Source organism: Somniosus microcephalus, unplaced genomic scaffold, assembly GCF_052327205.1.
Source record: "Somniosus microcephalus isolate GS21.2 unplaced genomic scaffold, FLI_Smic_1.0 unresolved_chr7, whole genome shotgun sequence".
Lineage (NCBI taxonomy): Eukaryota > Metazoa > Chordata > Chondrichthyes > Squaliformes > Somniosidae > Somniosus > Somniosus microcephalus.
Window position 1 is genome coordinate 15,908,949 of NW_028225185.1, and position 25,675 is coordinate 15,934,623.

General features: G+C 56.1%; 1 protein-coding gene across 3 annotated transcripts in view; it reads left to right on the forward strand.

The window, feature by feature from the left end:
* Positions 1-25,057, forward strand: part of flad1 (flavin adenine dinucleotide synthetase 1) — a 47,129-nt gene extending 22,072 nt beyond the window's left edge. The window contains exons 7-8 of one of the 3 annotated variants that reach the window (XM_085978720.1): positions 125-256; positions 24,882-25,057. In XM_085978720.1, coding sequence (XP_085834846.1) covers positions 125-256; positions 24,882-24,996 — 247 coding nt within the window. In that variant the 3' untranslated portion in view covers positions 24,997-25,057. Of the gene's footprint in view, positions 1-124; positions 261-12,718; positions 12,864-24,881 lie in introns of those variants that run through there. The other 2 variants (XR_015075744.1, XM_085978721.1) reach the window with 2 other exon arrangements.
* Positions 25,058-25,675: the final 618 nt, after the last annotated feature.

A 25,675-nucleotide genomic window follows, 5' to 3' on the forward strand; every position in this document is an offset into this window, starting at 1 on the left:
GGACGGGGGGGCGGGGGCAGAATGGAAGGGGGCAGGGGGGGGAAATTGGATCTTGTACCCTTTTTCTAATCTGTGATTTGTATTTTTCTACCCAACCTCCCCCCCTCCCCTCTCTCCCAACCAGATACACCTCCTTGGGAAGCATGGTAAACACCTGCAAGAACCCCAACCTGTGCTACCTGAACCACCTGGGGATGGAGCGCTACCGACCTGCCTATCTACTGGAGAAGGAGGAGGACGAGCGGACCTCCAGAAAGTAATTGACGCAGCTCCTGGGTCCCCGCCTAGCGCCCTCTCCTACCGAACTCTGCTGCAAGGCGGGGTGGGGTGGGGAGGGGGCTAACGTTACTGAGCCTGGTAGCCGAGGGAAGGTTTTATTAAAAAAAAAAAAAAAACCTGTCCTGTGCGGCAATAGTTTTTTGCACAGCGATAATACCGACAGAACCTCACCGATTGGAAATGTAGCGACATAGGAATGTAGGAGGAGGCCATTCAGCCCCTTCGAGCCTGCTCCGCCGTTCACTCATCTGTACCTCAACCCCATTTACTAGCCTCTGCTCCGTATCCCTTCATACCCAACACAAATCGATCCATCTCAGTCTTGAAAGCTCCAATTCAACCCCGGCATCTGCAGCCTCTTTAGGGGAGCGAGTTGCAGATTTCCACCAGCCTTTGTGTGAAGAAGTGCTTCCTGACATCACCCCTGAACGGCCTGGCTCTAATTTTAAGGTGACGCCCCCCCTTGTTCTGGACTCCCCCCACCAGAGGAAAGAGTTTCTCTCTCTCTCTTGACCCGATCAACTCCTTTAATCATCTTCAACACCTCGATTAGATCTTCTCAGCTCGAGGGAATGCAGGCGTAGTCTGTACCGGTGTGTTGGGTGAGAAGGGAAGGCGGGCAACATTCGACTGTAAAGCATGTTCGAGTGAAACCCAAGCTCGTTTCTCTTTCCGCCCCCCCCCCCCCCCCCCAGCTCCCCTCTCTCTCTTTGACAATCTTTATCTGCAGGCGGAGGTCTGGCCTTCACCCGCCCCTCCAAAAAAGGGGCCGAGTGACCTCGGATATTCGACTGGGGGGGACATCACAGCCGAGCCGGTTCCTGCCCTCGCCGCGGCGCGGTTGACGCTGCTCCCGCCTCGCCCTCACTCACTCAAACCAGGCGCACTGACGCCCGCGGCGAGGTGTGGACGCGGCCCCGTCCCAGGATCGGAGCCGGCGGGCAGCGGGGGGGGGGGACAGTCAGTCAGCCTGGTTCAAAAGGAAAACCGGGTGAGAGAGATGGCGGCCGCAGCGACTTGCATCCATCCCCGAGCCCTTTCCTTCCGGCCGACGGCGGTGTCTTTATGCCGGGAGGGGGTCCTGCGGAAGAGCCAGAGCAAGGGGGACGTCTCCGCGAAGCAAAGCGAGAAGCGCGCCCCCCCCCCTACCCCCCCCATGGCTGGGTGGCTAACTGCGCCAGCTGGCGCAACGCTGCGAGCGCACAGACCATGGACCCGGTCTGTGCTGTGGTAGCTGCCATCAGCCAGGGTCAACCAGCTACAGTCACTCCGAGAGGCCCGAGCATCCCTCGGTTATCGAGTGACTCGCATGTGCATGTGGAGATTGGGTGAGGACAGCATCAGATGTGACTGTGATTCCCTCCACAGTTTCTTTTTTCTTATTCATTCGTGGCCGTCGCTGTCAAGGCCGGCATTTATTGCCCATCCCCTTAATTGCCCCTTGAGAAGGTGGTGGTGAGCCACCGCTGCAGTCCGTGTGGTGAAGGTGCTCCCACAGTGCTGTTAGGGAGGGAGTTCCAGGATTTTGACCCAGCGACGATGAAGGAACGGCCGATATATTTCCAAGTCAGGATGATGTGTGACTTGGAGGGGAACTTGGAGGTGGTGGTGTTCCCATGCGCCTGCTGCCCTTGTCCTTCTAGGTGGAAGAGGTCGCGGGTTTGGGAGGTGCTGCCGAAGAAGCCTTGGCGAGTTGCTGCAGTGCATCTTGTAGATGGTCCACACTGCAGCCACGGTGCGCCGGTGGTGGAGGGAGTGAATGTTTAAGGTGGTGGACGGGGTGCCAATCAAGCGGGCTGCTTTGTCCTGGATGCTGTCGAGCTTCTTGAGTGTTGTTGGAGCTGCACTCATCCAGGCAAGTGGAGAGTATTCCATCACACTCCTGACTTGTGCCTTGTAGATGGTGGAAAGGCTTTGGGGAGTCAGGAGGTGAGACACTCGCCGCAGAATACCCAGCCTCTGACCTCTTGTTGCCGCAGTATTTATGTGGCTGGTCCAGTTAAGTTTCTGGTCAATGGTGACCCCCCCCCCCAGGATGTTGACGAGCCTGTCAACACACACGAGGGCATCCTGCACGTGTGAAACTATACTCGAGCAAGTCACATCTGAGGGGTTAGAGGTGAGATGAATGCAGGGAAGAAAGCAGAGATATATTTTAGGTGCCTTCTAAACTTTTTTCTGTCAGACCCCTGTCCATGTGTTCTTGTCTGTGTATCGCTTGTTTGAAGTTGTGTTGACATGTGTTAGAGAACAGAAATTTTTAATCAATATATGAGTCAATCACTCTTTGGAAGGAAATGGTATCATGATTTATGAGTGGGATTCTGGATAGTGAAATGAATCATCACTGGCCTCTCCCTGCTGGAACTAGAGTTGAAATCTAACCCATCCTGGTAATATGAATGTCTCCTCTGTCTTGCTCTTGTGAAATGAATTTGGTGCAGCATCTAACCCATGCTGTATCTATCCCCGGCTGTACCTGCCCTGGGAGTGTTTGCTGGGACAGTGTAGAGGGAGCTTTACTCTGTATCTAACCCGTGCTGTACCTGCCCTGGGAGTGTTTGATGGGACAGTGTAGAGGGAGCTTTACTCTGTATCTAACCCGTGCTGTACCTGCCCTGGGAGTGTTTGATGGGACAGTGTAGAGGGAGCTTTACTCTGTATCTAACCCGTGCTGTACCTGCCCTGGGAGTGTTTGATGGGACAGTGTAGAGGGAGCTTTACTCTGTATCTAACCCGTGCTGTACCTGCCCTGGGAGTGTTTGATGGGACAGTGTAGAGGGAGCTTTACTCTGTATCTAACCCGTGCTGTACCTGCCCTGGGAGTGTTTGATGGGACAGTGTAGAGGGAGCTTTACTCTGTATCTAACCCGTGCTGTACCTGCCCTGGGAGTGTTTGATGGGGCAGTGTAGAGGGAGCTTTACTCTGTACCTAACCAGTGCTGTACCTGCCCTGGGAGAGTTTGATGGGGACAGTGTAGAGGGAGCTTTACTCTGTATCTAACCCGTGCTGTACCTGCCCTGGGAGTGTTTGATGGGACAGTGTAGAGGGAGCTTTACTCTGTATCTAACCCGTGCTGTACCTGCCCTGGGAGTGTTTGATGGGACAGTGTAGAGGGAGCTTTACTCTGTATCTAACCCGTGCTGTACCTGCCCTGGGAGTGTTTGATGGGAAAGTGTAGAGGGAGCTTTACTCTGTATCTAACCCGTGCTGTACCTGCCCTGGGAGTGTTTGATGGGACAGTGTAGAGGGAGCTTTACTCTGTATCTAACCCGTGCTGTACCTGCCCTGGGAGTGTTTGATGGGACAGTGTAGAGGGAGCTTTACTCTGTATCTAACCCGTGCTGTACCTGCCCTGGGAGTGTTTGATGGGACAGTGTAGAGGGAGCTTTACTCTGTATCTAACCCGTGCTGTACCTGCCCTGGGAGTGTTTGATGGGGCAGTGTAGAGGGAGCTTTACTCTGTACCTAACCAGTGCTGTACCTGCCCTGGGAGAGTTTGATGGGGACAGTGTAGAGGGAGCTTTACTCTGTATCTAACCCGTGCTGTACCTGCCCTGGGAGTGTTTGATGGGACAGTGTAGAGGGAGCTTTACTCTGTATCTAACCCGTGCTGTACCTGCCCTGGGAGTGTTTGATGGGACAGTGTAGAGGGAGCTTTACTCTGTATCTATCCCATGCTGTACCTGCCCTGGGAGTGTTTGATGGGACCGTGTAGAGGGAGCTTTACTCTATATCTAACCCCGTGCTGTACCTGCCCTGGGAGTGTTTGATGGGGACAGTGTAGAGGGAGCTTTATTCTGTATCTAACCCGTGCTGTACCTGCCCTGGGAGTGTTTGATGGGACAGTGCAGTGGGAGCTTTACTCTGTATCTAACCCGTGCTGTACCTGCCCTGGGAGTGTTTGATGGGACAGTGTAGAGGGAGCTTTACTCTGTATCTAACCCGTGCTGTACCTGCCCTGGGAGTGTTTGATGGGACAGTGTAGAGGGAGCTTTACTCTGTATCTAACCCGTGCTGTACCTGCCCTGGGAGTGTTTGATGGGACAGTGTAGAGGGAGCTTTACTCTGTATCTATCCCATGCTGTACCTGCCCTGGGAGTGTTTGATGGGACTGTGTAGAGGGAGCTTTACTCTATATCTAACCCCGTGCTGTACCTGCCCTGGGAGTGTTTGATGGGGACAGTGTAGAGGGAGCTTTATTCTGTATCTAACCCGTGCTGTACCTGCCCTGGGAGTGTTTGATGGGACAGTGCAGTGGGAGCTTTACTCTGTATCTAACCCGTGCTGTTCCTGCCCTGGGAGTGTTTGATGGGGACAGTGTAGAGGGAGCTTTACTCTGTATCTAACCCGTGCTGTACCTGCCCTGGGAGAGTTTGATGGGGACAGTGTACAGGGAGCTTTACTCTGTATCTAACCCGTGCTGTTCCTGCCCTGGGAGTGTTTGATGGGGACAGTGTAGAGGGAGCTTTACTCTGTATCTAACCCGTGCTGTACCTGCCCTGGGAGAGTTTGATGGGGACAGTGTAGAGGGAGCTTTACTCTGTATCTAACCCGTGCTGTTCCTGCCCTGGGAGTGTTTGATGGGGACAGTGTAGAGGGAGCTTTACTCTGTATCTAACCCGTGCTGTACCAGCCCGGGGAGTGTTTGATGGGACAGTGTAGAGGGAGCTTTACTCTGTATCTAACCCGTGCTGTACCTGCCCTGGGAGTGTTTGATGGGACAGTGCAGTGGGAGCTTTACTCTGTAACTAGGCTGTGTTTGATGGTGGCATTATTCCACTGAGATCCTTCACTTTGAGAACAATGTTTCTAAAAAAAAAAAAAATAGTTAAAATATGATTCTTTTAACTACAGGCAGTGATAGTTTGGCTCTTGCCATTATTATCATTAGGTGTTATATGTGCCTGGAAGATGTGTCCTGATGGTCTGTTTAAGTTTGTTGCAGTATAGTGTACTGTATCCTCATTCAATACGACAATGAGTACATTAATAGAGTATTTAATACGATAATGATGTATGCAGTATAAATGTGTTGTAAATTTTTTATCTTTCTCTATACTATGTGTATAAATACTGTTTATGTTCCTAGTGTTTTGTTTGTCGTCCTGTGCCCAGGGAGATCGGATTGTCTGAAGTTTTTTATGTGTTCGTTGTGTCTGGTCCTAGGTTCGCTCAGAGTCAACCGTGGCTCAGTGGGCAGCACTCTCTCTCTCGCCTCCGAGTCAGAAGGTCGTGGGTTCGAGCCCCACTCCAGAGACTCGAGCACATAATCCAGGCCGAGACTCCCAGTGCCAGTACTGAGGGAGCGCCACACTGTCGGAGGGGCAGTACTGAGGGAGCGCCACACTGTCGGAGGGGCAGTGCTGAGGGAGCGCCGCACTGTCGGAGGGGCAGTACTGAGGGAGCGCCACACTGTCGGAGGGGCAGTACTGAGGGAGCGCCACACTGTCGGAGGGGCAGTACTGAGGGAGCGCCGCACTGTCGGAGGGGCGGTACTGAGGGAGCGCCGCACTGTCGGAGGGGCAGTGCTGAGGGAGCGCCACACTGTCGGAGGGGCGGTACTGAGGGAGCGCCGCACTGTCGGAGGGGCGGTACTGAGGGAGCGCCGCACTGTCGGAGGGGCAGTGCTGAGGGAGCGCCACACTGTCGGAGGGGCAGTGCTGAGGGAGCGCTGCACTGTTGGAGGGGCAGTACTGAGGGAGCGCTGCACTGTCGGAGGTGCCATCTCCTGGATGAGACATTAAACCGAGGCCCCGTCTACCCTCTCGGGTGGATGTAAAAGATCCCACAGCCACTATTGGAAGAAGAGCAGGGGGAGTTCTCCCCGGTGTCCTGGGGCCAATATTTATCCCTCAACCAACATCACTAAAAACAGATGATCTGGTCATTATCACATTGCTGTTTGTGGGAGCTTGCTGTGCGCAAATTGGCTGCCGCGTTTCCTACATTACAACAGTGACCACACTTCAAAAAGTACTTCATTGGCTGTAAAGCGCTTTGGGACGTCCTGAGGTGGTGAAAGGCGCGGGAGAAATGGGAGTCTTTCGTTTCTGTTCTCGCCTGTCTCTCCAAGGCTTCAACCTGGACACTGGTTTCCCCGCCACTCGGCACCTTCTCCGTCCCAACATGGCCAGTGGCGGTGATTTCCCTTGCCGCCCCCCCCCCCCCCCACCCCGCCCCGTGTCTCTCTCGGCCAAACCGCAACTGGGGGTGGGGGGGGAATGCGTCAGTTCGACCTTATTGGGATCCTGCAATCCGAGCGCGAAGTTAGCATGCCGCTAGTTGAACGAACCACGCACAAATGTTTTATTTGTGTCGGCTCCCGCTGTAGGCAAGCTGGGACGAAGGCGCCATGCAGGGCAGCAGGAGGCCCAAGATCATCTTTGCGCGTCAATCCAGAGGGAATGGCTGCCAAAGTGGGTCCAAGATGTAACCCAACGGCCGCGTTCCGACTAACTCCCAGCGTGGCGCCGGACTAGGCTTCCTCTTCCTAACCTCGATCGAGCCGTGTCCCGCTACCTGCCGCACAATGCGCCTGCGAGAGCGGCAGGCTTGACTGTGACGCCCCGCGCAGTCGAATAGCCCGCTGAAACTGGCGTGTGAAAGGGGTTGATGGGGAGGGGGTGATGGTGATGGTGGGGTCAGTGCAATCGGGGCAAGCTGGTAGAGAATTGGAAATGGGGGGGGCGGAAAATGGTCTGAATTTAGAATCATAGGAACTTACAGCACAGAAGGAGGCCATTCGGCCCGTCGTGCCTGTGCTGGCTCTTTGTAAGAGCAGCCATGCTCAGTCCCACACACGCCCCCCGCTTTTTGTCCGTAACCCTGTGAGTTCTTCCTTCTCAAGAACCCGTCCAACTCCCTTTTTAAAGTTATTGATGGGATCAGCCTCCAACACCTTTTCAGGAAGAGCGTTCCAGATCCCCCACAGCTCTCTGAGTGGAAAAAAAATGTCTCCCCATCTCCCCTCTCGATCTTTTGCCAATGATTTGGAATCTACGACCTCGAGTTATTGATCCACTCGACAGAGGGGACAGCCTTTCTCTCTCTCTCTCTCTCCACTCTATCAAAACCTCTCATCATCTTGAAACCCTCTGAGGTCACCTCTCAACCTTCTCTGTTCCAAAGAAGAACAGTCCGAACTTCTCCAACCTCTGCTCGTAACTGAAATCCCCTCATCCCTGGTCACATCCTGGAGTTTAGAAGAATGAGAGGGGATCTCATTGAAACTTATAAAATTCTGACGGGCCTGGACAGACTAGATGCAGGAAGGATGTTCCCGATGGCGGGGGAGTCCAGAACCAGGGGTCACAGTCTAAGGATAAGGGGTAAGCCATTTAGGACAGAGATGAGGAGGAATTTCTTCACCCAGAGAGTGGTGAACCTGTGGAATTCTCTACCACAGAAGGCAGTTGAAGCCAATTCATTAAATATATTCAAGAAGGAGTTGGATATATTTCTTAAGGCTAAAGAGATCAAGGGATATGGGGAGAAAGCAGGGACAGGGTACTGAATTTGGATGATCAGCCATGATCGCATTGAATGGCGGAGCAGGCTCGAGGGGCCGAATGGCCGACTCCTGCTCCTATCTTCTATGTTTCTATGGTAAACCCCCTCTCTACCCTTTCTAAGGCCTTTACATCTTTCCCGAAGTGTGGGGCCCAGAATTGTTCGCTGAGACCCAACCACTGATTTATAAAGTTCTAGCCTGATCTCTCTGCTTTTATATTTCTATTTATAAACCCAACGAACCCATAATCATTTAGATTCGAAAGCACTCGCCCCCAGTTAGCTCAAACACAAGGTGGGTGAATTTTTCCACCACGCAGCTTATTAAAAATATTCGTTTCTGGGATGTGGGCGTCGCTGGCGAGGCCGGCATTTATTGCCCGTCCCCTAATCGCCCCTTGAGAAGGTGGTGGTGAGCCGCCTTCTTGAACCGCTGCAGTCCGTGTGGTGAAGGTGCTCCCACAGTGCTGTTAGGGAGGGAGTTCCAGGATTTTGACCCAGCGACGATGAAGGAACGGCCCGATATATTTCCAAGTCAGGACGGTGTGTGTGACTCGGAGGGGAACTTGGAGGTGGTGGTGTTCCCGCGCGCCTGCTGCCCTTGTCCTTCTAGGTGGAAGAGGTGGCGGGTTTGGGAGGTGCTGCCGAAGAAGCCTTGGCGAGTTGCTGCAGTGCATCTTGTAGATGTTACACACTGCAGCCACGGTGCGCCGGTGGTGGAGGGAGTGAATGTTTAAGGTGGTGGATGGGGTGCCAATCAAGCGGGCTGCTTTGTCCTGGATGGTGTCGAGCTTCTTGAGTGTTGTTGGAGCTGCACTCATCCAGGCAAGTGGAGAGTATTCCATCACACTCCTGACTTGTGCCTTGTAGATGGTGGAAAGGCTTTGGGGAGTCAGGAGGTGAGACACTCGCCGCAGAATTCCCAGCCTCTGACCTGCTCTTGTTGCCACAGTATTTATGTGGCTGGTCCAGTTAAGTTTCTGGTCAATGGTGACCCCCAGGATGTTGATGGTGGGGGATTCGGTGATGGTAATGCCGTTGAATGTCAAGGGGCGGTGGTTAGACTCTCGCTTGTTGGAGATAGTCATTGCCTGGCACTTCTGTGGCGCGAATGTTACCTGCCACTTATCAGCCCAAGCCTAAACATCATCCAGGTCTTGCTGCATGCGGGCATGGACTGCTTCATTATCTGAGGAGTTGTGAATGGGGCTGAACTCTGTGCAGTCATCAGCGAACATCCCCATTTCTGACCTTATGTTGGCGGGAAGGTCATTGATGAAGCAGCTGAAGATGGTTGGGCCTAGGACACTGCCCTGAGGAACTCCTGCAGCGATGTCCTGGGGCTGTGATGATTGTCCTTCAACCACCACAACCATCTTCCTTTGTGCTAGATATGACTCCAGCCAGTGGAGAGTTTTCCCCCTGATTCCCATTGACTTCAGTTTTACTAGGGCTCCTTGGTGCCACACTCAGTCAAATGCTGCCTTGATGTCAAGGGCAGTCACTCTCACCTCACCTCTGGAATTCAGCTCCTTTGTCCATGTTTGGACCAAGGCTGTAATGAGGTCGGGAGCCGAGTGGTCCTGGCAGAACCCAAACTGGGCATCAGTGAGTTGGTTATTGGTGAGTAAGTGCTGCTTGATAGCACTGTCGACAACACCTTCCATCACTTTACTGATGATTGAGAGTAGACTGAAGGGGCGGTAATTGGCCGGGTTGGATTTGTCCTGCTCTTTGTGGACAGGACAAACCTGGGCAGTTTTCCACATTGTCGGATAGATGCCGGTGTTGTAGCTGTACTGGAACAGCTTGGCTAGAGGCGCGGCCAGCTTACCCAACGGTGTACGGGTTAAAATGCTCCCGTTATTTCCGCATGACTGGAAGTAGCTGGATGTGACATGATTTACTTTTGTGTGTGTGGCCTGTGATCTCTTCCATTGTTTACCCAGAGCCTCCGAAAGGCCCGTTATCAAAGGCTTGCCATTGTTCAGCCCGGAGGCCCCCCCTCCTCCCGCGCCTCGTGGAACTGTTCTGGAAGCTTCTTTGTCCTTCTGGCCCCTGGCGCTGGCGTGTGCAAAATATACCGGGTTGGAGCTGGACTGCAAACAGCGATGAGTGCGAAGGGGAGAGAAGATGGGGCGGGGAGGGGGTGGCGGGGATATTCCGCAGTTTAAAGGGGGGACACACACTAGTGTTAGGGCCCAGGCAACCCCTCGCTCCAAATTGGCTGCCGCGTTTCCCACATTTACAACAGTGACCACACTCCAAACAAACACTTCATTGGCCGTGACGCTCTTCGGGACATCCGGTGGGTGGTGACGGGCGCTGTAGAAATGCGAGTCTTTTTTTGTTGAATCCCCTAGGGTGGGGAAAAATTGGGTTTGTTTTTTTGCGCCTCTCGTCGGCGCCCCTGGGCGGGGGACACCGACGGGGCGCAAATCCCCTAGGACGCGGCGCCACTGACTCCTCCCGCGAAATGTGGCGGCGGTAGCCGGTCGTGCCCTGCGACGTCGGTGATGACATCACCGTGCGCGGCACCCCCCTGACGTCTCTGAAGCGGCGGCGGCGGCGCTACTCGAAGGGCAGGTGTTGTGCGGCCATTTTTATTTTGGCCGACTGCCCCCCCCCCCCCCACCACCTTTCACTTTAATCAGGGGAGGAGGCCGGCACTGACGCGGCACTACATTGCGCCGTGAAATTCAGTCGTACTCCCCGAGCAGGAGGTGGAGTGCTTTCCAGTAGTGCCCCACCTCCTGTTTGGGGCGCAACGACTGAATTTATGGCAGAGTGGCGCTAACATTAGAGCCCCAGTGATGTTTGCGCCTCAAAATGGGCGCCACCCAATTTCCCCCCCCCGCTAATCAGTGCCACTGAGTTATTTGATCTCTAAGTGTCATTGTCGGCCCTGGCTCAGTGGGCAGCACGCTCGCCTTGGAGTCAGAAGGTTGTGGGTTCAAGTCCCCACTCTAGAGACTCGAGCCCCATAATCCAGGCCGACGCTCCCAGTGCCAGTACTGAGGGAGCGCCGCACTGTCAGAGGGGCAGTACTGAGGGAGCGCCACACTGTCAGAGGGGCAGTACTGAGGGAGCGCCACACATTCGGAGGGGCAGTACTGAGGGAGCGCCGCACTGTCGGAGGGGCGGTACTGAGGGAGCGCTGCACTGTCGGAGGGGCAGTACTGAGGGAGCACCGCACTTTCGGAGGGGCAGTACTGAGGGAGCACCACACTGTCAGAGGAGCAGTACTGAGGGAGCACCGCACTGTCGGAGGGGCAGTACTGAGGGAGCGCCGCACTGTCGGAGGGGCGGTACTGAGGGAGCGCCGCACTGTCGGAGGGGCGGTACTGAGGGTGCGCCGCACTGTCGGAGGGGCGGTACTGAGGGAGCGCCGCACTGTCGGAGGGGCGGTACTGAGGGTGCGCCGCACTGTCGGAGGGGCGGTACTGAGGGAGCGCCGCACTGTCGGAGGGGCGGTACTGAGGGAGCGCCGCACTGTCGGAGGGGCGGTACTGAGGGAGCGCCGCACTGTCGGAGGGGCGGTACTGAGGGAGCGCCGCACTGTCGGAGGGGCGGTACTGAGGGAGCGCCGCACTGTCGGAGGGGCGGTACTGAGGGAGCGCCGCACTGTCGGAGGGGCAGTACTGAGGGAGCGCCGCACTGTCGGAGAGGCAGTACTGAGGGAGCGCCGCACTGTCGGAGGGACAGTACTGAGGGAGCGCTGCACTGTCGGTGGTGCCATCTTTCGGATGAGACGTTAAACCGAGGCCCCGTCTGCTCTCTCTGGTGGACGTAAAAGATCCCCAAGGACCAGGAGGATCCCAGCTTCAGTCCCTGGCCTTTGCTGAGTCGGCTGATCTCGGGCACGGGGTTGGTTTTTGTAGACAGCACAGTTGAGCTTAACGCCCGTATTTCAGCTCCTGTTCGCTATTTGGATGTCTGGTTATCACCGAGTCCCATTCACCCATCACCCACCCCCCCAGTGTGCTCGCTGACCTACATTGGCTCCCGGTCCGGCAACGACTCAATTTTAAAACTCTCATCCTCGTTTTCAAATCCCTCCATGGCCTCCTCGCCCCCCTCCCGATCTCTGTAACCTCCTCCAGCCCCACAACCCTCCGAGGTCTCGGCGCTCCTCCAATTCTGACCTCTTGAGCATCCCCCGATTTCCATCGCTCCACCATTGGCGGCCGTGCCTTCAGCCGCCTGGGCCCAAAGCTCTGGAATTCCCTCCCTAAACCTCTCCGCCTCTCTCTCCTCCTTTAAGACGCTCCTTAAAACCGACCTCTCTGACCAAGCTTTTGGTCACCTGTGCTAATATCTCCTTATGTGGCTCGGTGTCGAATCTTGTCTGATAATCGCTCCTGTGAAGCGCCCTGGGACGTTTTACTACGTTAAAGGCGCGGTGTAAACGCACGTTGTGGGGGAGCGCTGGGTGGGAAGACCCCCCCTGCCACGGTGGAATTGGCTCCCTGCACCATCGGGGCTGGCAGATGAGGACCGCCCAGGCGCTACCGAGCTGCCGTTGCCCAGAGAGAGTCGGGAGCGGAGAGGAGGAGGAGACTGAAAGGGAGTTTTCAAAACAAAAGGCACAATAGGGCGGAGAGAGAGTCGCCACAAACTGGTTACGTTGCACTTTCGGAGATCTGCAGTTGAAAGCAGGCAGAAATGCTGGCAGTGTCGATCAGTTAGGTGCTGACCAATGGTGAGGCAAGGGGGGGGGGGCTGAATCCCCAGAGCCACAGGGACGTTGCAGACCGTCGGTGTTGCTTAGTCACTCGTCGCCACGGAATCCCACGGGCACCATGGCTTTCGGACTAGCTGGCAAGAGTTTCCTGGGGCAGAACAGCACCCACGGCCTGCTGCAGACGCTCAGGGAGTGCCTCTACGTCTTGCTGTGCTGCTGGTGCATTAAGGAAATCATCGACTGACGCGGAACCGTTCCCCCCGCCATGAGCCCGAGTGCTGCCTGCGGGCGTATGCTGTGCCGGTGTCGGTGCTGCGTATTCTTTCCGCCACCCATCACCCCCACCCCCACCACCGCCATGACTGAAAAGTGCAGTGGATGCAACAGGTGAGACAGCGTGAATTGTCAGGCACTTTTCCAATCCGCTCCCCACCCTCTCGTATGTGTGGGCACCGACTCTCGCTGGGGTACAGTTCCGTTAAGACAATGCCTGACCAACTGAGCACTTTGCATGGGCCAGCCCGGAAGGCGTCAGGTAGGCACCCGATCGTCAGGGCAATGGAGCCAAGCTTGGCGTGCGTGCAAAAACGCTTGCACACTCGCTTTCCAGGGGCCTGGGAGAGGGTGCGGAGGAGATTCACCAGAACGGTCCCAGGGGATGAGGGACTTCAGCTACATGGAGAGACTGGAGAAGCTGGGCTTGTTCTCCTTGGAACAGAGAAGGTTAAGGGGAGATTTAATCGAGGCGTTCAAAATCATGAGGGGTTTTGATCGAGTAGATCGGGAGAAACTGTTTCCAGTGGCAGGAGGGTCGGTAACCAGAGGACACAGATTGAAGATAATCGGCAAAGAACCAGAGGGGGAGATGAGGAGAATGTTTTTTACGCAGCGAGTTGTTGTGATCTGGAACGCGCTGCCTGAAAGGGCGGTGGAAGCAGATTCAATAGTGACTTTGAAAAGGGGAATTGGGTAAATACTTGGAGGGGAAAAATTCATAGGGCTGTGGGGAAAAAGCAGGGGGGAGTGGGACTAATTGGAGAGCTCATTCAAAGAGCCGGCACAGGCACGATGGGCCGAATGGCCGTCTCCTGTGCTGTAAGATTCTATGATTCCAGCGGTGGGCATTGGGCAGTGATCAGGAGCTGATTCTTACCCTCCCCCCCCGCCCGCTTCCCCTGGGCTTGAGGCCACTGAAGCCTGTTATCTGTACCCTCATCGGTTAACTCTGTACCGGATTCAAACCTGGCACCTACTGGCTCCTGTGGCTCAGTGCCCACAGCTATTCCTTTTCTCCTATCGAAGCCCGCAATTGGCAGCCGTTACGTAACAGCACCGCGAAGCTGCTGTGGTCGAATAGCCCTATGCAAGCACCTTCCTCACCGAATGGAAAACCATCCAGAAAATGAAAGGGCAAATTGTGACTTTACTGGGAGGGGGGAGGGGAGCGCCCGGCAGAGAAATCGCTGTTGCCGATGTTAGCGGAGGAACACTCGACGTGTTCGTGCGACACTCCACCGTCTGCTGTTTAAAATTCTCACCCTCGTTTTCAAATCCCTCCCCACGGCCCTCGCCCCCTCCCTATCTCTGCCTCCTCCTCCAGCCCCACAACCCTCTGCACTCCTCCAATTCCGGCCTCTTGAGCATCCCCCCGATTTCCATCGCTCCACCATTGGCGGCCGTGCCTTCAGCCGCCTGGGCCCCGAGCTCTGGAATTCCCTCCCTAAACCTCTCCGCCTCTCTCTCCTCCTTTAAGACGCTCCTTAAAACCGACCTCCCTGTCCTAATATCTCCTTATGTGGCTCGGAGTCAAATTTTGTCTGATAATCGCTCCTGTGAAGCACCTTGGGACGTTTTACTACGTTATAGGTGCTATATAAATGCAGGTGGTTGTTTTAACGCAGGTTCATTTTAATTAAGCTCCAGCAAAACAAGGGAACGTTATCCCAGTGCCTTGGACAACCTGCCAACAGTTACCTCACCAGCAGTCTCTTCTCGGTTGATTTTTTTTTTGAGTGAGATATTGCGAAGGTAGAACAGCCAGGGCAAGCATGGAAAGAGCAGGTGAGAACATGAATGAAATCAGGAAGTAGCAGCCAGGTGACGACAAGCTTGAGATTTAAAAATCCTGTATGGGGGGGGGGGGGGGGGAGGGGCGGGGGGAAGGGATGACGGAGGGAGGGGAGGGGAGGAGTCCCACGGTGTTCTTGCCATGGAGGGAGTGCAGCGAAGATTCACCAGGCTGATACCTGGGATGGCAGGAATGACGTATGAGGAGAGATTGGGTCGATTGGGCTTATACTCGCTGGAGTTTAGAAGAATGAGAGGGGATCTCATTGAAACTTATAAAATTCTAACAGGACTGACAGACTAGATGCAGGAAGGATGTTCCCAATGGCGGGGGAGTCCAGAACCAGGGGTCACGGTCTAAGGATAAGGGGTAAGCCATTTAGGACAGAGATGAGGAGGAATTTCTTCACCCAGAGAGTGGTGAACCTGTGGAATTCTCTACCACACAAGGCAGTTGAGGCCAATTCATTCATTAAATATATTCAAGAAGGAGTTGGATATATTTCTTAAGGCTAAAGGGATCAAGGGATATGGGGAGAAAGCAGGGACAGGGTACTGAGTTTGGATGATCAGCCATGATCGCATTGAATGGCAGAGCAGGCTCGAGGGGCCGAATGGCCTACTCCTGCTCCTATCTTCTATGTTTCTATGCGCTGGGAAAGCATGAGTTGGATTAGGAGACGGAGCCTTGCATCTTGATTCCAACATAGTGAGGGGGAGGAGTGTGTTAGATCTCTTAATTTCAGTGGACCACACTAATCTGAGGTCAACGCATTAAAATAAAAGATTTTGAGTCCGGTAGTAGCTTTTAAATAGTCGATTTATTGCAGCACTTGACTTACATGGAGGGATCCTTTTGTTCGACTAACACATGTTCTAAAAATGGCTGGTTTATATACACCATCAGATTACAGCAAATGCACCCGCCCCTTTACTACCATTGGCTCAGCAGCATGCATGCAGAGCTATGGTTGGTTCAGCTACATCGGCCGACCTGACATTACCACGCTGTGATTGGATCTCTGGTGCATCACCCCATTCCTTTGTTCTACAAGCAGTCTTGCACGTGGTCCTGTTTCTGTGGTTGTTTAAGCACAATCAGAGTTTTTCAGTCATTAGTTTAATCATATTAAAATCTATGTTATTAAAATATATATATATCCCCTAACACAGTGCATTGGATAAAAGTAAGTGCATAAGAACATAAGCAATAGGAGCAGGAGTCGGCCCTTCGGCCCCTCGAGCCTGCTCCGCCATTCAATGAGATCATGGCTGATCTTCTGCCTCAACTCCATTCACCAGCCCTATCGCCATATCCCTTGATGCCCTTACTAGTCAGAAATCTATCGCCTTCTGTTTTGAATATACCCAATGACTGAGCCTCCACAGCCCTCTGGGGTAGAGAATTCCAAAGATTCACCACCCTCCGTGTGAAGAAATTTCTCCTCATCTCAGTCCTGAATGGCCTACCATTTATCCTGAGGCTGTGGCCCCTGGTTCTAGACTCCCCAGCCAAGGGAAACATTCTCCCAGCATCCACCCTATCAAGCCCTGTAATAATTTTGTATGCTTCAATGAGATCCCCTCTCATTCTTCTGAATTCAAGAGAATACAGGCCTAGTTTACTCAATCTCTTCTCATACGACAGTCCCGCCATCCCAGGAATCAATCTCGTGAACCTTTGTTGCACTCCCTCTATGGCAAGTATATCCTTCCTTAGGTAAGGAGACCAAAATTGTACACAGTACTCCAGGTGTGGTCTCACCAAGGCCCTATATAATTGGAGTAAGACTTCTTTACTCCTGTACTCAAATCCTCTTGTAATGAAGGCCAGCATACCATTTGCTTTCCTAATGGCTTGCTGCACCTGCGCATTCACTTTCAGTGACTCATGTACAAGGACACCCAGGTCCCTTTGAGCATCTGCATTCCCCAATCTTTCCCCATTTAGGAAATACTCTGCCTTTCTGTTTTTTCTACCAAAGTGGATAACTTCACATTTCTCCACATTATAATCCATCTGCCATGTTCCCGCCCACTCACTGAGCCTGTCGAGATCCCCTTGAAGCCTCTTCACAACTGACACTGCCACCTAGCTTTGTGTCATCAGCAAATTTGGAAATGTTACATTTAGTCCCCTCAACCAAATCATTGATATAGATTGTGAATAGCTGGGGCCCAAGCACCGATCCTTGCGGTACCCCAGTAGTCACAGCCTGCCATCCTGAAAAAGACCCGTTTATCCCTACTCTATGTTTTCTGTCTGTTAACCAATTCTCAATCCATGCTAGTATATTACCCCCAATTCCATGTGCCCTAATTTTGTTCACCAACTTCTTGTGTGGGACCTTATCGAAGACCTTCTGAAAATCCAAATACACCACATCTACCAGTTCCCCTTTGTCTACTCCACTAGTTACATCCTCAAAGAACTCCAATAGGTTTGTTAAACAGGATTTCCCTTTCATAAATCCATGCTGACTCTGCCCAATCTTACTATTAGTTTCTAAGTGCCCAGTTATTGCATCCTTATAATAGATTCCAGCATTTTCCCAACTACTGATGTGAGGCGAACAGGTCTGTCGTTCCCCGTTTTCTCTCTCCCTCCTTTCTTAAACAGCGGGGTTACATTTGCTATCCTCCAATCTGCAGGAACCGTTCCAGAATCGGTAGAATTTTGGAACATAAGAACATAAGAAATAGGAGCAGGAGTAGGCCAATCGGCCCCTCGAGCCTGCTCCACCATTCAATAAGATCATGGCTGATCTGATCCTAACCTCAAATCTTCCATCACTCTCCATCCACCCGAACCCATGTGATCTCCTGGGAGAGGCGAAAAACCAGATAAGATGACAACCAATGCGTCCACTATTCCAATGACCACCTCTTTCAAAACCCTAGGATGTCGGTCATCCGGTCCTAGGGATTTATCGACTTTTAGTCCCATTCATTTTGCTAGTACTGTTTCTTTAGCTAATAATTTCTTTAAGTTCCTCATTCTCGCCACACCCTTGGTTTTCTCGTATTTCTGGGAGGTTTTTTGTGTCTTCCTCCGTGAAGACAGAAACAAAGTATTTATTTAATTTCTCTGCCATTTCCTCATTCCCCATTATAAATTCTCCTGCCTCTGACTGTAAAGGACCTACATTTGCCTTCGCCAGTCTTTTCCTTTTCACATACCACAGTATAAAAGTTATTTGCTGAAGGTGCAATGCTGAAGCAAACCAACTACTGGGGCTCATTTCGAGAGGGATTGAATTGAAGAGCAGGGAAGTTGTGTTAAACTTGTATCGAACCTTGGTTAGGCCACACTTGGAGCACGATGCACAGTTTTGGTCTCCATATTACAAAAAATGGATATGGAGACACTGGAGAGGGTGCAACAAAGATTTACAAGGATAATACCAGAACTGAGAGGTTACACCTATCGGGAAAGACTGAACAGGCTGGGGCTCTTTTCTCTAGAATAGAGAAGGCTGAGGGGCGACCTGATCGAGGGCTTTAAGATTATGAAGGGGGTTCGATAGGGTCGACGTAGAGAAGATGTTTCCACTTGTGGGGCAAGACCAGAACTAGGGGCCGTCAATAGAAGAGAGTCACTAATAAATCCAATCGGGAATTCAGGAGAAACTTCTTTACCCAGAGAGTGGTGAGAATGTGGAACTCGCTGCCACAGGGAGTGGTTGAGGCGAAGAGCGTAGATGTATTTAAGGGGAAGCTGGATAAACACATGAGGGAGAAAGGAATAGAAGGATATGGTGACAGGGTGAGATGAAGAGGGGCGGGAGGAGGCTGGTGTGGAGCAGAAACACCGGCACAGAGCAGATGGGCCCAATGGCCTGTTTCTGTGCTGGGCATTCTTTGTAATGAAGTATTGTTAATGCCAAGGGAGCCAATGCTGGCCTCTGTTGGGTACCAGTGGTACTGCAATGCATGTGGCAGTGATTCTAGAATGAGTATACTGACAATGGAGGGTAGAGACTGACGACAGCAACATCCCGGAGGCTGGGGCTGGGACAGAAGTGAATATTTTGCCAGTTTGGCATTTAAAACATGAATGGAGAGCTCTCCTTTCTTTGCTGTTCACTGGTGTCAGCCATGCTTCAGTGTGTCGCTCTCTCTCTCTCGACTCTGATTCAGAAGGTCGAGGGCTCGAGTCCCGTTCCAGAGACTCGAGCACATAATCCAGGCCGACACTCCCAGTGCCAGTACTGAGGGAGCGCCGCACTGTCGGAGGGGCGGTACTGAGGGAGCGCCGCACTGTCGTAGTGGCGGTACTGAGGGAGCGCTGCGCTGTCGGAGGGGCGGTACTGAGGGAGCGCCGCACTGTCGGAGGGGCAGGACTGATGGAGCGCCGCACTGTCGTAGGGGCGGTACTGAGGGAGCGCCGCGCTGTCGGAGGGGCGGTACTGAGGGAGCGCCGCACTGTCGGAGGCGCAGTACTGAGGGAGCGCCGCACTGTCGGAGGGGCGGTACTGAGGGAGCGCCGCACTGTCGGAGGGGCGGTACTGAGGGAGCGCCGCACTGTCGGAGGGGCAGTACTGAGGGAGCGCCGCACTGTCGTAGGGGCGGTACTGAGGGAGCGCTGCGCTGTCGGAGGGGCGGTACTGAGGGAGCGCCGCACTGTCGGAGGCGCAGTACTGAGGGAGCGCCGCACTGTCGGAAGGGCAGTACTGAGGGAGCGCCGCGCTGTCGGAGGGGCGGTACTGAGGGAGCGCCGCACTGTCTGAGGGGCAGTACTGAGGGAGCGCCGCACTGTCGTAGGGGCGGTACTGAGGGAGCGCCGCACTGTCGTAGGGGCGGTACTGAGGGAGCGCCGCACTATCGGAGGGGCAGTGCTGAGGGAGCGCCGCACTGTCGGAGGGGCGGTACTGAGGGAGCGCTGCACTGTCGGAGGGGCAGTACTGATGGAGCGCCGCACTGTCGGAGGGGCGGTACTGAGGGAGTGCCGCACTGTCGGAGGGGCGGTACTGAGGGAGAGCCGCACTGTCGGAGGGGCAGTACTGAGGGAGCGCCGCAGTGTCGGAGGGGCAGTACTGAGGGAGCGCTGCACTTCGGAGGGGCGGTACTGAGGGAGCGCTGCACTGTCGGAGGGGCAGCACTGAGGGAGCGCTGCACTGTCGGAGGTGCCGTCTTTCGGATGTGACGTTAAACCCAGGCCCCGTCTGCCCTCTCAGGTGGACGTAAAAGATCCCATGGCCACTATTGGAAGAAGAGCAGGGGGAGTTCTCCCCGGTGTCCTGGGGCCAATATTTATCCCTCAACCAACATCACTAAAACAGATGATCTGGTCATTATCACATTGCTGTTTGTGGGAGCTTGCTGTGCGCAAAATGGCTGCCGCGTTTCCTACATTACAACAGTGACCACACTTCAAAAAAAGTACTTCATTGGCTGTAAAGCGCTTTGGGACGTCCTGAGGTGGTCATGAAAGGTGCTAGAGAAATTGTATGTATGTATCTCTCTCTCTCTCTCTGTCTCTCTGTCTCTCTCGCTCTCTGTCTCGCTCTCTCTCTGTCTCTCTCTCTCTCTGTCTCTCTCTCTCTCTCTCTCTCTCTGTCTCTCCCTCTGTGTCTCTCTGTCTCTCTGTGTCTCTCTGTTTCTCTCTCTTCTTTCTCTCTCTTCTGTGTCCCATGACGTTTTGCAATGGATGTTCATCAGGGACGCAGGCCATGATTGCACCTCTGGGTGTTGACCTCAGTGGCTCTGGGCTTTGCAGGAGGTGCCCGGCCTCCTAGAAGGTTGAACCAGGGTTTGACAGCCAGCGTGAGGGAGTCCCAGGGATAAACCTGTGACCCGTTTCGCCAGCAGCTGCCTCTTGCCAGCCCGTGTTCCGGTATATGCAGGGTATGCCCTGAGTGGATGGGCCGTCACCATGAACAGGCTGGAGTTTCACAGCCCACCTGGCATAACATCAGCCCGTGTGGGTTATGCGGGTGAGGGCCAATCGCTCCCTCTCAGTAATACGATAGCAAAATACTGCGGATGCTGGAAATCCGAAATGACAACAGAAAACGCTGGGGAAAAACTCAGCAGGCCAGGCAACATCCGTGGAGAGAGAAATAGAGTCAACGTTTCAGGTCGAAACCCTTCGTCAGAACTGAGAAAAAAAGCAGGAGATGAAACAGATGAAAAAAAGCAAGTTGGGGGGCTGGGAAATGGGGGAGGGGATGAAAGAACAAAAGGGAAGGTCTGTGGGGGGTGAAGAGACATTAAGAGATAATCAAGGCGAGACGAGATGGTAATAGAGCAGGTAAAGAGACAAAGGACGGCTCTAGATGAAGTGTGAAATACGCTGGCAGAAAGAGAGACAGTTGCCATGTGGGAGAGAGAAAAGGAAAAGGCACAAAACAAAGGTGTGGATAAAAAATATATAAAAATATAATAGGGGCCGAGGTTATGATCTGAAATTGTTGAACTCGATATTGAGTCCGGAAGGCTGTAAAGTGCCTAATCGGAAGATGAGGTGCTGTTCCTCGAGCTCCCTCTTAGTGATTGGCTTCCCGCTTCCGAACCCTGCCAAGGCTCAGGAAAGAGTCAGTCCCGGCACCGGCGGGGGCGGGGGGTTACCCAGACTGTTCCGCACCCCGTGCAGCCACCCTGTGACCGAGTAATCCACAGCCGTTTCACTCTCGCTCAGGAGCATGGGAAGGTCCCGCCTGCAATCGTAGGAAACTCTTTCTCGAACTAACCGTGCAGCAGGAGCCCCGGGGAACGGGCAGTGCCGACGATTCCGCTTCACGTCCGGGTTTCACCGCCTGACCGGACTGAATAACGTGGGGCTGGCCGGAATGATTGGGCGCATTCGGAGGGTGAACCACAACTGTGCTCACCGCCCTCAAGTACTGCCCAGTGGGCTTATTGTGATACATAGGAACATACGAACATAGGAAACATACAAACATAGGAAACATCGAACATACAAACATGAAACATGTGAAACACGCACATACGAAACATACAATCCTATGACGGGCAGGAAAAGACCAGCTGCTCCATCAAGCCTGCCCCACACCTCATGATGCCTGGAGCTTACTGGCCAGGCATTTCCTACTCTCCCTCCCCCCGCTCCCTCCCCCCGCTCCCTCCGTCTGCTCCCTCCGTCCACTCCCTCCGCCCGCTCCCTCCTCCAGCTCCCTCTTCCCACTCCCTCCCTCCTCCAGCTCCCTCCTCCCACTCCCTCCGCCCGCTCCCTCCTCCAGCTCCCTCTTCCCACTCCCTCCCTCCTCCAGCTCCCTCCTCCCACTCCCTCCGCCCGCTCCCTCCTCCAGCTCCCTCTTCCCACTCCCTCCCTCCTCCAGCTCCCTCCTCCCACTCCCTCCGCCCACTCCCTCTGTCCGCTCCCTCCTCCAGCTCCCTCCCCCCACTCCCTCCGCCCGCTCCCTCCGCCCGCACCCTCCCCCCGCTCCCTCCGCCCACTCCCTCCTCCAGCTGCTTCCTCCAGCTCCCTCCCCCCAGCTCCCTCCGCCCACTCCCTCCGTCTGCTCCCTCCTCCAGCTCCCTCCGCCCACTCCCTCCGTCTGCTCCCTCCCCCGCTCCCTCCGCCCACTCCCTCCGTCTGCTCCCTCCCCCCGCTCCCTCCGCCCACTCCCTCCTCCAGCTCCCTCCCCCCGCTCCCTCCGCCCACTCCCTCCGCCCACTCCCTCCGCCCACTCCCTCCTCCCTCTCCATCCCCCCGCTCCCTCCGCCCACTCCCTCCGTCTGCTCCCTCCTCCAGCTCCCTCCGCCCGCTCCCTCCACCCGCACGCTCCCTCCCCCCGCTCCCTCCGCCTGCTCCCTCCGCCCACTCCCTCTGCCCGCACCCTCCGCCCGCACCCTCCGCCCACTCCCTCTGCCCGCACCCTCCGCCCACTCCCTCCGCCCACTCCCTCCCCCCGCTCCCTCCGCCCGCTCCCTCCGCCCGCACCCTCCGCCCACGCCCTCCGCCCACTCCCTCCGCCCACTCCCTCCGCACGCTCCCTCCACCCACTCCCTTCTCCAGCTCCCTCCGCCCACTCCCTCTGCCCACTCCCTCCGCCCACTCCCTCTGCCCACTCCCTCCCTCCGCACACTCCCTCCGCCCACTCCCTTCTCCAGCTCCCTCCGCCCGCTCCCTCCGCCCACACTCTCTGCCCACTCCCTCCCCCCGCTCCCTCCGCCCGCTCCCTCCGCCCACTCCCTCCTCCAGCTCCCTCCGCCCGCACCCTCCGCCCACTCCCTCCGCCCACTCCCTTCTCCAGCTCCCTCCGCCCGCTCCCTCCGCCCACTCCCTCCGCCCACTCCCTCCCCCCGCTCCCTCCCCCCGCTCCCTCCGCCCGCTCCCTCCGCCCGCACCCTCCGCCCACGCCCTCCGCCCACTCCCTCCCCCCGCTCCCTCCGCACGCTCCCTCCACCCACTCCCTTCTCCAGCTCCCTCCGCCCACTCCCTCTGCCCACTCCCTCCGCCCACTCCCTCTGCCCACTCCCTCTGCCCACTCCCTCCGCCCACTCCCTCTGCCCACTCCCTCCCTCCGCACACTCCCTCCGCCCACTCCCTTCTCCAGCTCCCTCCGCCCGCTCCCTCCGCCCGCACTCTCTGCCCACTCCCTCCCCCCGCTCCCTCCGCCCGCTCCCTCCGCCCACTCCCTCCTCCAGCTCCCTCCGCCCGCACCCTCCGCCCACTCCCTCCGCCCACTCCCTTCTCCAGCTCCCTCCGCCCGCTCCCTCCGCCCGCACTCCCTGCCCACTCCCTCCCCCCGCTCCCTCCGCCCGCACCCTCCGCCCACTCCCTCCGCCCACTCCCTCCTCCAGCTCCCTCCGCCCACTCACTCCTCCAGCTCCCTCCGCCCACTCCCTCCTCCAGCTCCCTCCGCCCACTCCCTCCGCCTGCACCCTCCGCCCACTCCCTCCGCCCACTCCCTGCACCCGCACCCTCCGTCCACTCCCTCCGCCCGCTCCCTCCTCCAGCTCCCTCCGCCCGCACCCTCCGCCCACTCCCTTCTCCAGCTCCCTCCGCCCGCTCCCTCCGCCCGCACTCCCTGCCCACTCCCTCCCCCCGCTCCCTCCGCCCGCACCCTCCGCCCACTCCCTCCGCCCGCACCTTCCGCCCGCACCCTCCGCCCGCTCCCTCCGCCCGCTCCCCCCGCCCGCTCCCTCCTCCAGCTCCCTCTGCCCGCTCCCTCCTCCAGCTCCCTCCCCCTGCTCCCTCCCCTCGCTCCCTACCCCCGCTCCCTCCGCCCACTCCCTCCGCCAGCTACCTTCGCCCACTCCCTCCGCCCACTCCCTCCGCCCACTCCCTCCATCCACTCCCTCCGCCCACTCCCTCCTCCCACTCCCTCCGCCCACTCCCTCCTCCAGCTCCCTCCGCCCACTCACTCCTCCAGCTCCCTCCGCCCACTCCCTCCTCCAGCTCCCTCCGCCCACTCCCTCCTCCCACTCCCTCCTCCAGCTCCCTCCGCCCACTCACTCCTCCAGCTCCCTCCGCCCACTCCCTCCTCCAGCTCCCTCCGCCCACTCCCTCCTCCAGCTCCCTCCGCCCACTCCCTCCTCCAGCTCCCTCCGCCCACTCACTCCTCCAGCTCCCTCCGCCCACTCCCTCCTCCAGCTCCCTCCGCCCACTCCCTCCTCCCACTCCCTCCTCCAGCTCCCTCCGCCCACTCCCTCCTCCAGCTCCCTCCGCCCACTCACTCCTCCAGCTCCCTCTGCCTCCTCCCACTCCCTCCTCCAGCTCCCTCCGCCCGCTCCCTCCTCCCACTCCCTCCGCCCACTCCCTCCTCCCACTCCCTCCTCCAGCTCCCTCCTCCCGCTCCCTCCGCCCACTCCCTCCACCCGCTCCCTCCGCCCGCTCCCTCCACCCACTCCCTCCCCCCGCTCCCTCCGCACGCTCCCTCTGCCCACTCCCTCCTCCAGCTCCCTCCGCCCACTCCCTGCGCCCGCACCCTCCACCCGCTCCCTCCGCCCACTCCCTCCGCCCGCTCCCTCCCCCCACTCCCTCCTCCAGCTCCCTCCTCCAGCTCCCTCTGCCCACTCCCTCCCTCCACCGGCTCCCTCCGCCCGCAGCCATGTAAACTACTGGGAGAGGTAGAAAAACAGCAAAAAACCCCAGGGCTAAAAAGGGAAAAAATACACTGGAAAAATCCCTCTCTGTCCCCCCACCTCAGGCCAACAGTCCAGCAGATCGCACGGACCAAGCGTCCTCTATAAAGACACTTGCCTTCTATATGATGCGCTCACTGCCCCCAGTCAAGACGCGGTCCAGCTCCCCCTGGAAGGCCAGCACCAGCCGGCAACACGTCCCAGAGGCTCCCTTCTCGCTGATCACAGGTAAAGCAAGTCTCGGAGTTTGACCTTTGTTTTGTTTCTCTTCTCTTTATCCTCCAGCTGGTGGAACTCAATGGACCTCCCCGCCGACCCCAGTGACCCAGCCACGAGCTCACAAGAGTGGGCCGGGGGAAGCGACTCACCGTTGGACACCGTCACACCGAGGAGCACATGAGGGACAAACGACGCCTCCACATCACCATTTGAAAAAATAAATAGCGGGACAATTAAACCTTTTTATTTTGTTTGTGTGAAAGTTATTACTGATTCAAGGGAGAATACCGACCCAAGCAAGTTAACCAACAGGACGTGTCGTAGGGTTGGGCCTTCAGGTCGGGAAATGCCCATCGTAGAAAGGCGGCCATCTTGGTCACCCCACAAACCCTGCCGTAACCGGGTCAGAGGTCACGATGGCTCGGCCGGGCGAGAACTCGCTTTTCTCCTGCGCCTTTCACCACCTCAGGACGCCCCACAGCGCTTCACTGCCAATGGAGAGTTTTTCAAAGTGTGGTCACTGTTGTAATGTGGGAAATGTGGCAGCCAATTTGCGCACAGCAAGCTCCCACAAAGAGCAATGCAATAACGATCGGATCGTCTGGTTTTTTAGTGATGTTGGTTGAGAGATAACTATCAGCCCCAGGACACCGGGGAGAACTGCCCCTGTTCTTCTTCCAATAGTAGCCATGGGACCTTTGCCATAGGGAGTGGTTGACACAGAGGCCATTGCATCTTTTAAGGGAAATTTGGATAAACAGAGGAATGTACAGGGCTAGGGGGAGAGAGCGGGGCAGTGGGATTAGTTTGGGGATTGATACAGGGCTATGGGGAGGGAGCGGGGCAGTGGGATTAGTTTG